Source organism: Condylostylus longicornis, unplaced genomic scaffold (genome assembly GCF_029603195.1).
Source record: "Condylostylus longicornis isolate FDR11 unplaced genomic scaffold, ASM2960319v2 ptg000098l, whole genome shotgun sequence".
Lineage (NCBI taxonomy): Eukaryota > Metazoa > Arthropoda > Insecta > Diptera > Dolichopodidae > Condylostylus > Condylostylus longicornis.
Genome location: NW_026578066.1, coordinates 1,197,283 through 1,211,286, shown reverse-complemented (window position 1 = coordinate 1,211,286; position 14,004 = coordinate 1,197,283). Strand labels below are relative to the sequence as shown.

General features: G+C 27.1%; 1 protein-coding gene across 1 annotated transcript in view; it reads right to left on the bottom strand.

Moving 5' to 3' along the window:
* Positions 1–14,004, bottom strand: part of LOC129613944 (gonadotropin-releasing hormone receptor) — a gene marked incomplete at its 3' end in the record, with an annotated part of 100,863 nt that overhangs the window by 27,745 nt on the left and 59,114 nt on the right. The window contains exon 2 of the mRNA XM_055528293.1: positions 2,551–2,734. Coding sequence (XP_055384268.1) covers positions 2,551–2,734 — 184 coding nt within the window. The remainder of the gene's footprint in view (positions 1–2,550; positions 2,735–14,004) is intronic.

Here is a 14,004-nt window from a genome sequence, read left to right as displayed (position 1 = left end):
TTACATTTTTTACCATATCTAAGGACCATATAATTGACGACATTTGTTGATAATTAAATATTTGAGTTCAGTTTGTCACTAAACTAGACAATACATCTTCCGGTCGATTATATGCTGACCAAATCAGATTTTTTTAAATGTACCAGAATCGTTGATTTTAATACAAACAAGATAATTTCCACACAAAGTTCTTCCATATACTGAAATTTTCAAACCCAAGTAACCTCCGACCAAAAATATTTTTTTTTGGCAGCACAGAACTTGAAAAATGTCAAGAATAATATTTTTACGTCAAAAATTTCAATTAATTATCTACCTTGTTAAAATTTAATTTCTAAGAATCTTAAGTCATTTTACTTTGAAATATTTATGAATATGATATTTTCGTGATTTTGTCTCATATTCATTATTAGGTGCGGCTATAGGGTTTTCTCATTACTTTCACAAAATATAAGCATAGAACTAGTTGTATTTTTGTATACCGCACATTTTCTGAACACGTTCACAATGGTATATTTTTATTTTGTCCAATATTCAGATCACACTTTGATAATAAAATTGTGTAAAAAGACAGGAAAAGTAAAAGGACTTAAAAAACAAAAAAGGAACAAAAATTGAGTAGAAAAACGAGACAAAACCATTTTGTAAACTTTCTATTTTTATCCTCTTCTATTAGAAGAAATCCTGTTTACAGAATTATTGTAAAAACGAACGTGATTTGTACGTTAAAAAAAAAAAAATGCTCTCAATTTTTTTTTCTCGTTTTCTTGTACATATTTTAAAGCCTACTAAACACGACATTGAGATATCGTTAAGAATATTTTAGTGAGAAAGTTTATTATTTTAAATAATTAACAAGAATCAAGTATCCTTTTGAGAAGGTGTATAATTTCGAAACAGGCGGGTAGGTAAAACAAGGAAGAAAATTAACTAAGCGTAAATATATGAGGATTTCAAAAAAACACAATACACAAATAAAATATAGGGAATGCCTAACTTGAATATTGTTAAGTATATTGTAGTTGCGTTTAATCTACTAGAAATTTAGATGATTGTGATTATTCTGTTACTAAATAAAATGTTAAATTATAGAAAAGAAGAAACAAAAATAATGTCCTAGAAGAAAATTTGAGTGGCAAAAACAAAAGTATTTACGAATTTTCCATTTCTAATAAGGAATAGACAATGAAAATTTATGGTTATTACATTGAATCGCTTGCTATTAAAGAAATTAAATTAAATTGATTCATAAGGACATACAAAAGTATAGAGAAACGTATACAGTTAATTAATATCATAGACCTATTTAGTGAATTTCTTTGTATTGTTCATTTAATTTTAATGTTATTTAGGGAAATAAGTATAAAATGGAATTTTTATTTTCTTTTTTCTTGACGTTTTACAATTATTTAATCAAAATGGCCCTGAAATTTAATTTTTTTTTTTTGCTTATTCGATTTTAAGAATAAAGATATTGGTGGTAATTTTCAAAATTATATTTTGTGTATGAAAGTAATTAAAAGAAATTTTAACTTTCATATAATTTAATATTTTTTAAATTGAATTTAATTTTGTTATTTTTTATTTAGTAAGTTTAAAAATGCTTTTATAAATAACCATTGGTTTTGTACAGCTTAAATAATAAAAATTTAACTCAATGACTCCAAAAGTGGCCCACTGTTCCATGAAGACCTACTAGGGGTCTACAAAAAAATATGAATTTAATTAAATTAGTTTTTTATTTAACTTTCTTACATCATAGTCGTACCTTGCTACTGTTAGAAATTTACATCAATCAAAGAAAATAGCAGAGGGTCTATCAAAAATTGAAAAACACGACAACGAGCCTACGACAGAAAAAGGTTTGGCAACCTCTGATCTAACTTATTAGCAAAAGTTATTTAACAAAAAGCAAACACAACCAAATATAGTTTAATGATATTGTCAAAATTTAATTAATAATTTTTTAAGAAATTTTCATTAGTAGAAAAACTTGAAGGGAAGAAAAATAATATGTGCATAACTTTTCAGGGAAGGGTTATTTGGCCCTTTCCATTGACGCGGCTCATCAGAAATTTTAAGAAATTTTGAAATACTTATAGAATCAAATTTTAGATGCAAATTACGATTAACATATACGTACATATGTGTGACTCTGTTAAACTGGTCTCAAAGAAATATGAACAGAGAGACAATAACAACCTTAATATTCATAATTTTAAAAAAAAATTTCGTAATAATTAAATTTTTTTTTTAATAATAATTTTAATCACGTTATTACTTATTAAAAATTATCATAAAATTTAATTCAATGATGAAATGGAAAAATTTTACTGATGCATTAATTAATTAATTTTCAATTTAAAATTAATCGTTTTAATTCTTTTTATTTCATTTATATATATAAACATATATAATTTAATTTCGTTTAATACGTGCATTGTAATTATATAATTTGCACCGAAAACAATGTTCAATTAATAGGTAGGAATTTTTTAAAAAATAAATTAAATTTAATTCACACACACACATTTACACAATTTCTCTTACCTGATATTGTACGAAACGTTGATAAATATGTAACTATTAATATACATAACGGTATTATAAATGTAAAAAATAATGTAAATGTTGTATAAAGTTGCTCTTGCCATTCAGCCGTATAAAATCCATGGGTAACACATTGATAAAAATCTTCTATAAATGGACCACGAGCAACACGAAATATGAAAAACTGAAAAAAAAAAATTAAAAATAAAAAAAAAATGTTTTAGAAATTTTTTTATTGTAAATCAATTTAAAAAATAATTAATAAAATATTTTCAATATGGGCGCTTACAACATTTTCCGTTTTAACGTCAATTGGAAAAGTTATACCGGAAAATTTATTGTCGATTTATTTGAATTTTCTAAAGAGTTTTTCGAAATTTTTTCATTTTTTTTTAAAAACTTAACAATTATGTAGCTTGGTTTATTTATTTTTTAGTATTTTAATTAAAATTTTAAAATTGTCCTAATTCTTTTTGAAAATTGTGCTGGTAAATTTAACATTAATTGAGAGTAAGTTTATATTCAAAGACTCAAACCATATAAGAATCATAAATGGCAGAAAATAATTTTTAATACTTATGAATGTGTGTGCATATACAATAACATCAAATATAAGAGCAAAAGAATTTCACAAGGCGATTCGTTTATATGAAATTTGTTTTGAGCTTCACTGACCAAAAATTCTGTTTGCTCAGTTAATGTTAATATTTAAGCAGCATTTTATGCAAACTTTTGATGAACAAATTAAAATTTTGATGAATTAGATTCACATGTGTTTCATCATTGAACAATGAATTATAAGCATTATTGATAAAGCTCAAAAGCATTAGCTAAAAAAATTGGATATATTTTTTTTTTCATCGAAGGAAGGAGGAAAGCATGAATGCTACTAACATGCCATTCCCTGGCAACCCTTAGTTTGTTATGTGTTTTACCACAGAAACCTCTTCCTTATTTTCTAATACTAGTCCCCTTAGATCAACCATCAAACTTTCTTTAATATAGATTGAAAGAGATTTAACGCTCCCCGATTTGTGGCATTTTGCGCTAAATCAGAAGGCAAAGTCCTCTTTAGCCTTCTAGGAGAATCTCAGATAACAATGAGCCGAGAGGCCTCTACGTTGACATGTTGCTCCAGATGAGCTCGGTGTCTCACCGTCCTTTCGTTAATTTCGTTCGGAATATATTTAAAATTTGATTTTACAGGAAACAACAGGAATTCACATTTCAAATCACGGAGTTCAAAAAACTTTTACTTCGTTGTAATTATTTGGTACTTTGATATATTCTTGTATATAATTAAAGTAATCTTTTATACAATAAATAACATAATCAAGCACAGTTCAAGAGAAAATACTCCAAATAAGTTTGTTGTGGGTCAATGTTAAAAAAAATTAAATTTGTTGATGTTCTCATTAAAAAATTTCATAATTTTGATTTTTTCCAATAGTATAGTATACTTTTAGGGGCATTTCTTTATACAATCCTAATTAAGATCTTGTGGTCATACCATTTTTTTTTTAATTCTTAATTCTCAATATAAAATATTTTTCATGCTTGTAAGTTTTTGTGTTATAAGACAAAATGGCACTATAGATATGGGTACTTTATATATTGTCATAAATTTACATGTAACACTTAGATAATCTGGTACAAGATAATTTTGATGACTTCTAGGCATTACTAAAGTTTTTATTAAAATTTTGTTGTTACAAGATAAGTGGTTTTTCTATTTTTTTTTAAGAAATGGTTTTAAAAATATTTCAAGTAGAGCAATATGGAATTATTTAGAGCTATTAGTATACATTGGTTTCCTTTATTTATTACAATGAGGTTATTTATTGTATTTCTTAATTAAAAATTAAGGGCTATTTGGTTGTTCTGGTTTTAGTTAAATTCAAGTTCACAAAAGTCATTGGAATTTAAGCAACTTGAATTTATCATGTTCCGATTAGTTAAGAATTTTTAATAATTTTAGTACTTCCGGTAAATTTTAAACGTACAGAACTTAAAAATCCTTCCTGGATTTGCTCTACTGGTAAATTTTAAATGAATTTTAATTAAATTTTGCAATCCGAGGTAAATTTGGCGGGGATGGTAATAAAAACAAACTTTTATTTTTATTTTTCAGTCAAATAGATGCAAATTAAGAATATTAGGATTTTTTTCTCGGTTAATTTTGAAAATTATTCAATTTCGTCAACATAGTTAGATTAAGGACAATTTGGAATATTCCAAAATAAAAAAAAAAATTTTAATAAATTAAGAGAAATGTTAATTCCAATCAATTATTCTATCGCAATGATTATAGAATGTTACCTGACTAGAGTTTAATTTATTTTTTGTTATTTCCTCTTCTATATTTTTAAAATTGAAATCTGGGGAAAAAAAGTTCTTTAATCTTGTATCACATTATTTGAAAAAAAAAAAAATTTGTTGTTTTCTGTTTTTCTGCTTTGAAATTGAAATTGTTAAAATCTTCAAAATGAATAGCTAGTAAGAAATTTCGTAATAAAATCAAATTGATGCGAATAGATCTAAATAGACCAGATGGGAATGAGGCCATCTGGTTTCTATTTTATACAATAATATACAAAACATAGTATGTACTCGTATTATAAAAGTATATTGACATAAAGAGAAAATAAAGTAGGGAAATAAAATGTTAATCTTAAACCTAGGTCTCTAGCAAAAAAAAAAAACCCAACAAAATTTAATCTTCTTGATTTTGAAATTTTTCTTCAGAGAGTTAAAAGTAATTTTTCCTTCTTTTTTTGTGAACTTTCTTTTAAATGTAACATTTAAGTAAAAAATCTAATGTGGGCAGCTCATATTCGAATTTCTTAGCAATAATAATTTCAAAAAATTTGTTTTTAATAGGTTACTAAAAAGGCTTACTAGTGCTTGACTTTCTGGAATCTGATTTTTCTGTTGAAAAGTTGGTCAGCTACTTTTGTTGAATTTGAATTTAATGAATTTAGAACAGAATTCTAATATAAAATTTCAAGAAATTTCAATAGAATTAGAATCGAGGCCGAGCCTCGATATTTCCTAAAAATTTGTTAGTTTACTCCTTTAATATTCAGAGTTGAAATATTAAAATTTAAACAAACCTGTTAATTCATTTAACAGTTAAATATACAAACCTACTCGTAGCAAAAATTCAGATATTTGGGTCGGAGATACCTCTGAAATTGGGCAATTCATCATACTATGCGTCAAAATCGGAAAATTTTCATGAACGCAAGCGGAAATCTCTCCTAAAATAGTTCACTACATTCTTGTGTGTCACGAAGAAGTGCAGTTCTATTGAAAGCTCAACTGTTATAAAATTTGGTGTCATCACAATACCTCCCTTATTTAGTATGTGCGATCCAGTCGGTAAAAAGAAATGGAAAATGCTTACTAAATCTAAAATGTAAAAAGATAAAAAGATGAATAAAAAGGATAAAAAATAGAGAAAGAAAATTGGTAAATTCCAAATTTAAATGAAAATTTATAAAATTTTACATCAAAAACTAAAAATTTGATACAGAGTAGGTTGGAGTCTTACTTGCTTTCACTTTATAATATATTGATCAAAGAGGAATTATAGAAAATGAAGATGGAATAAAGACAAATAAAAAGAAAAGGAAAAATCCGGATCATGAATCCGGAAATGTGCAAAATTGTTAACTTTTAAAATTCACAAAAATCTTATATATACTTTTGTATTTTGTACAAGCATTTGTGTACATAAGTAAGCTATTCTTAAAGCATTCTTCCATTATGATACGGTTTTTTTTTTTATTATCTTATTAGGTATAAGGATAAAACGAAAACCTATGTTACTTTTTGTGACAGCCATTCAGTATTAGGATTGTGGGATAGTGAAGAAATATTTAAAGGATTTAATTTAATCTTTTATAGTTTTTTTTTTTTCTTTTTCTTTTCACACTTGGAAGATTTACTATCACCCTATATGCACCTGTAATATTTTATAATAATGTGAGAGAAATTGTTTAAGAAGATTTTTTCACATTTATAATACAAAGTATCAGTAATGTGTTAAGTAAAGGTGTTAAATAACTAGTTTTTAAGAGAATTTAAATATTAATTCCTCATACGTTATTGGCTTAGTTCCACTTTTGTATGTAAGCGTCTTTTATTAAAAAAATAGTTAATAGTGCAACCTGTTTCCAAAAATAGTGTTTATTTTCCGAGGAAATCAGCGGCATCCCACCAGGGAGGATCCACCCAAGTTGTCCCTTTTCTTTTATTGATCCCTACTGCTTCTTCTTCGCCCAAAGGCAGCGTCAACAAATCGAAAATGACCTCCATAAGTGTCGTTGGGTAGGTCCTCATGGCACTCCTAAGGCAGCATGCCAACATTTGCAGTTTCTCCAAGTTCCTCTTTGCATAAAATTTGTATTTCAAATTTAAACTGTTTCACGCTATTTGGGCAAGTTTTCCACATACATACAAATATTCAAATATTTTAAGAAATAATTTTTCTGCAAAAAAACGTTTCTTGCTACTTTGATTACACTTTGTGAAAGAAATAATTTCGACTCAAAAGAGATTAAGAGAAAATTTTTAATTTTTTAATTAATTTGTTAAATTTATTTTGGACGGAAATAAAATTATCTTTAATAAAAAATCCGAATTACCTTTTTAATTTACATAACTGATAACATTTTGCTTTGTTATGTGCTTGATGAAGAACGTTACACAACATTGACCAGTTTTAATACAATTGTTGTCATTTGAACGTATAAATAACATTTAATTGTCAATTTTAAATAAGACAAGCGTTTCAGACAAGAAAAGATTATAAGTGTGGGTGTCAACTTTTCTCTTCTTTTTTTTTTGTGTCAAAAAACAATCTATAAAATGGATAGGGAAGTAAAAAATTTTACAAAGAGGAAATTAATTTTTACAAGAATTTTAAAATCAATAGATTAATCACAAAGGATGATTGTCCTTTTTTTAAAAAAAAAAATTAAGTTTGATTATGACCTTTATAATAAAGAAATTGTTATTGAGATAAATTGAAGGATAAAAATAATGGGATATTGTAAAATTCTTTTATATATACAATAAAGTAGATATCTTTATGTATTTGTATAGATTATAGATTTTATTTTATGAACTTTTTTAGGTTTATATTCTTAAGGTATATAAGATGGAAGGTATTCAAGCACTGAAGTACTGAAAATATTGACCAATTCGGAGAGAATCAATGGTTTTAAAGTAGCAATTTTCACTTTAAGAAGTGAAAGTGATTTTTAAAAAAAACAGTCATTTTTTAAAGTTTTTAGAAAATTGCATACTTTTAGGGGAAAAACACAAAATACAAGAAGCACTGGCAGAATAGTCAAATTTGGCCATGAATTAGGTGAGTTAAAAAATAAATTTCGGGAAATCGAGAAAATAATTTGAGTTCTTATTATAAAAAAGAGGAAGTTATGTATAGTCAAAAATTTTTTAAAACTTTCTCATAGATTCTTAAAAAGTCATTTGCAATGATTTTCAAAGAGTTGCCCGGACTGACGGACAGATGAATGAGCAGAGCAAAACTATTAAGAATTATTATTCGTTTTTTTTCTAATTTTATTGAAAATTTTTGAAAAAATAGAAAAATGTCAAATCAATGTCAAATTAATCTTTGGTCAACTTCAAACTCATACAACTAAATGTTTTCTTAATTTATCGATAAAATTTTTTTGAAAAAATATTTTAAATAAATTTTTATTTTTTGTGTAAGTTATCAGAAAATATTGTTTCCTATACTTGAGTAAATTTGCGTTTAAATTGTGTCCTATTTGGGTTAACAACTTTTGTTACTTAAGAGATTTTTACTTGTTTTTCCTAAAAATGCTTTTACTGGTTTATTATTGCTATTGTAATCTTATTTTTTACTTTAAAAGGTAAACAAATTTTGTTGGTTCGGTGTAAACTTTTAAAAGAACCTACAATATTATACAATATTGGTATAAAATTTTGATTTCACTACCCAATAAAGGTAAAAGTAGGTATATAAAATATTTATCTACTTATATGTAGGTTTGTGTGTACACAAAATGGAATGGAATTTGTGTAGGAGAGCATTAAATAAACAAAATAAGAGAAAAGAAAATGATTTTAATTTGAAATTTGAAAAATCGTAAGGAAGTAGGATGATTGGACCATTTCCTAGTTCAATTATATGGAAAACAGTTTAAGAGTTCATCTTAAAGTTGAAGGTTTGTATTAGACTAAAACTTTTTTTGTTTTACTTTATTTGCTTTGTTTTTGGTAAAAGGTGCAAATAAAGAAACCAAATACTTATTTTTTCATAGACTTTTGAAAAATACACCGAAAATTGCGGATATCGCCCTTCAGAATGTATGCTCAATCCACTTCCAGTTTCTTCTTTTGTTGGTGATATCTTCTTGTTATTAGCTCGTAATTTCCCAGAGCAGGTAATTCATAACCATTTGTTTAGTATTGCTTGCAGTTTCTCCGTGTCGCTTTTTCATACAAGTTATGTCTCACTCCCATACAGCAGAACCGACTTGATCAGCTTTGTTGATCGTGTGCGGGTTTCCAGATCTTCCAAAGTCAATTCATTCTTGCCATCTTAATTCTATTCTTAATAATATTTTCATCTGCCTTCACACTAATGATACTATCAAGGTAGTTGAAATGAGTGACATCCTCTGCTCGACTTGAATTAATTACAAATTTGATCACGTTATTTGCATTGATGCGCAGTGTCTTCGTTTTTCTTTGATATTGAAGATTACCGAAAGCTTGTTCGCTAAGTTTGATCAACTGTGTGCTCATTTCAGAAAAATTACGAGCAGGCAAAATCTCGGAATAGTTGCTTATCCGAACAGTCTTTTCTTGTCGTGAATGCATCGTCGTGTTATTCTCTGGCTGCCCTACATTTATATGTAATTTCGATTTTTATGTGGTGTAAATACGACGGAAAAAAATTTTTACATTTTTTAGGTAAATTACAAAAAATAATTAAATATTGTTGTAACCATTGACGTTAACTATACCGCAAATCAAATAATCGGATTAAAAAAAAATCGAATATTACAAAAAACAACAAACATAAAAAATATCAAAGAGCAATTGCAAAATATTTTTATTTCATTAAAATTTTTAATTATTTTTGAAAAAAAAAATATGAAATTTATGCAAAAACCTTGCAATATTGTAAAAAATTTTAAAAACATGATTCCAATTTCACGAAAAAAAAAAAAATTTTTATAACTCAACTTTGGTAGTATATAATAATTTTTATAACTTACTCAAATACACACATACATACATACGTACAAAAATCTAAGCTGAAATTTTACCTGTCCGTGCTTGAATTTCTGGTAGTTTATGCAATCTCACATTTTTTAACAAACTTGCAATACAGGCCAGTTAAATTGATTAATCGAATTGACCTCTTCAAAACAAATTAAGTGTGCATATTAGGTACAAACCTAATATGCACACTTAATAAGTTTCAAGAGTTCATATGTGTGTGTTTATTTATCACTTGTAGCATAAATCCTTTGATTTAAACTCGTATTAGAGCCTAAACACAAAAATACCATAAGTATTACAACTTAAATCAAAGTACACGATTTACACATGATTATTTACTACATGTTCCTACAATGGCTTTTAAAAGAGGAATTAATAATCGAAAGCATTTCTTTGATTAGAAATGTGTGCACGCACCAGTGGCATATAATGATCCTTACATAGAATTTTCAAAAGCACGTGCTAAAATAATTCAAATTAAATCCTTTTGAAAATTTTTTGTTAAATAAAATACAAAAACTTAATATGTATTTATATTTACTATGTACGTATAATATTTAATTAAGTGTATGAAGGTTATATAAATAAATTAGAAAGTATTCTAGATAAAATTTAGTGTACAAATAATTGCTATTTAGCGTATTTGTGGTAATCAATCGAATAAAGAAAGTAAAAATAGTAAAATTGAAAAGCGATGCGAAAATTTTGTGTAGAAAAACCGATTATTTTTGTTTCTTTAACTAAGCACATTTTAGAAAAAAATTGTGTCTAGCAGTTTCGTTTTATTCTAACTTCATCCTCTTTTTACGATAATGTGGACCTACTTCACTGGCTTCTTACATTTTTAAGAGAGGCAGTTCGTATTAAATGTAATATTGAGCGTTTTAAGATTAGTACTCCCTCATATATCCGAAAGAATAAAGCGAAAGAATCCAACTACTGCAAAATATTTCTCTTTAAGTAAAAATCGGAAAATTATAGACTTTTGGTATAGCGTTCGGCGTATTTACAAGAATAGAAACTTTTAAAATCTAATTTTTATTTGCACGTTTCTTGCTCTTATAATTTGATTTTTAACACTTTTCTAAAGAAATTTTGAAAAAAATTGGTTTATTAGCTTCACTCAGTTCGGCCGTCCGACCATCAGTCCGTCCATTCGTCCGTCCGTTTGCCCGTGTTTTTGTTTACAAAGCTGCTGCACCCTTGCAGATAAAAAGTTGAAATTCCATACGCACATATCTTTATTTGAAACTTATTACCGTGGAGGAAACTTTTCACCTATCCCCCCCACTAAAAGTTAAAACCACTCAAAAACTTAAAAATGTCATTTTTTGACTACTTATTTTAAGAAAACCATAAACATTTTCCAAAACTCTCTACCGCGTGATATAACTAAATGTTAAAAAAACAAAATGACTGCTAAAATTACCCGTTGTCTTAAGACCCATGTTTTTCGAATTTTTGATATTGTTTTTCTTTCAAACCGTACGTTTTAGGAGTTTGAAATTAAAGAAGCTTTTAGTTATTGATAAATAGTTTATTTCGTTAGAAGAAATTTTTTTTTCTATTTCTCTTGAAATTTGACAAATTTTAATTTTTAGCACCTTATATTTCCGAAACTGCAAGGTTTCACAAATTTCTGAAAATGCAAAAAGTTAGTTATAAATTCAGAAAAATTTCTGAAAATGAATAAATAAACTTATTTTTTTTAACTGACGCAATTAACCCTTGAATTCGAGCGTTATGTTAACGCCTTTTTCAATTTTTTTTTTGCTTTCTATTAAAGATTGCTTACATTGCTCATCCTAAACCTATGCAATTTTGAAATATATTCGAACGTAGTACAATGCTAGATTGTATGAAAAGGCAGTATTTTCACTTGTTGAAAAATGCACAATGCAAAGCATTGGTTTGACCCAACTTTATTATAACACTAGCACCCTCATTTCTAGTTCAATTTTATATTTATGTGTTTTAAATTTCTTTTGTATACAAAACCTTCAATATTGATAAAATATTGGTAAAATTGTAATCTTTTACAAAACCTTATAAATATCCTTGTATATGCATGAAATCTGTTTATATGTGGAGCTTAAAATTTACAAATTTGATTCTCTGAAAAATATTTGTGAATGGTATTTGTTTTAAAATTTCGCAAAACTCGTACATATTTGTTATATTGACAAAAGTTGTTCTTTGCATTTGATAATATAGTTTTTGGTAATAAATTCATATACTTAGACTGAAACATGTGTAACAAAATGGAAATTGAATAAAGAGCTGAATTTTGCACGACCCCCTACCTTATCAAAAAATTGACAATTTTTTAAAATTTTGCACGACCCCCTACCTTGGCAAAAAATTGAAAATTTTTTAAAATTTTGCACGACCCCCTTCCTTGGCAAAAAATTGAAAATTTTTTAAAATTTTGCACGACTCCTACCTTGGCAAAATATTGAAAATTTTTTTAAATTTTGCACGACCCCCTACCTTGGCAAAAAATTAAAATTTTTTTAAAATTTTGCACGACCCCCTACCTTGGCAAAAAATTGAAATTTTTTAAAATTTTGCACGACCCCCTACCTTGGCAAAAAATTGAAAATTTTTTAAAATTTTGCACGACCCCCTTCCTTGGCAAAAAATTGAAAATTTTTTAAAATTTTGCACGACCCCCTACCTTGGCCAAAAATTGAAAATTTTTTTAAATTTTGCACGACCTTGGCAAAAAAATGAAAATTTTTTAAAATTTTGCACGACCCCTACCTTGGCAAAAAATTGAAAATTTTTTAAAATTTTGCACGACCCCCTACCTTGGCAAAAAATTGAAAATTTTTTAAAATTTTGCACGACCCCCTACCTTGGCAAAAATTGAAACTTTTTTAAAATTTTGCACGACCCCCTACCTTGGCAAAAAATTGAAAATTTTTTAAAATTTTGCACGACCCCCTACCTTGGCAAAAAATTGAAAATTTTTTAAAATTTTGCACGACCCCCTCCTTAGCAAAAAATTGAAAATTTTTTAAAATTTTGCACAACCCCCTACCTTGGCAAAAAATTGAAAATTTTTTAAAATTTTGCACGACCTTGGCAAAAAAATGAAAATTTTTTAAAATTTTGCACGACCCCTACCTTGGCAAAAAATTGAAAATTTTTTAAAATTTTGCACGACCCCCTACCTTGGCAAAAAATTGAAAATTTTTTAAAATTTTGCACGACCCCCTACCTTGGCAAAAAATTGAAAATTTTTTAAAATTTTGCACGACCCCCTACCTTGGCAAAAAATTGCAATTTTCTTAAAATTTTGCACGACCCCCTGCCTTGGCAAAAAATTGAAAATTTTTTAAAATTTTGCACGACCCCCTCCTTAGCAAAAAATTGAAAATTTTTTAAAATTTTGCACAACCCCCTACCTTGGCAAAAAATTGAAAATTTTTTAAAATTTTGCACGACCTTGGCAAAAAAATGAAAATTTTTTAAAATTTTGCACGACCCCTACCTTGGCAAAAAATTGAAAATTTTTTAAAATTTTGCACGACCCCCTACCTTGGCAAAAATTGAAACTTTTTTAAAATTTTGCACGACCCCCTACCTTGGCAAAAAATTGAAAATTTTTTAAAATTTTGCACGACCCCCTACCTTGGCAAAAAATTGAAAATTTTTTAAAATTTTGCACGACCCCCTTCCTTGGCAAAAAATTGAAAATTTTTTAAAATTTTGCACGACCCCCTACCTTGGCCAAAAATTGAAAATTTTTTTAAATTTTGCACGACCTTGGCAAAAAAATGAAAATTTTTTAAAATTTTGCACGACCCCTACCTTGGCAAAAAATTGAAAATTTTTTAAAATTTTGCACGACCCCCTACCTTGGCAAAAATTGAAACTTTTTTAAAATTTTGCACGACCCCCTACCTTGGCAAAAAATTGAAAATTTTTTAAAATTTTGCACGACCCCCTACCTTGGCAAAAAATTGAAAATTTTTTAAAATTTTGCACGACCCCCTCCTTAGCAAAAAATTGAAAATTTTTTAAAATTTTGCACAACCCCCTACCTTGGCAAAAAATTGAAAATTTTTTAAAATTTTGCACGACCTTGGCAAAAAAATGAAAATTTTTTAAAATTTTGCACGACCCCTACCTTGGCAAAAAATTGAAAATTTTTTAAAA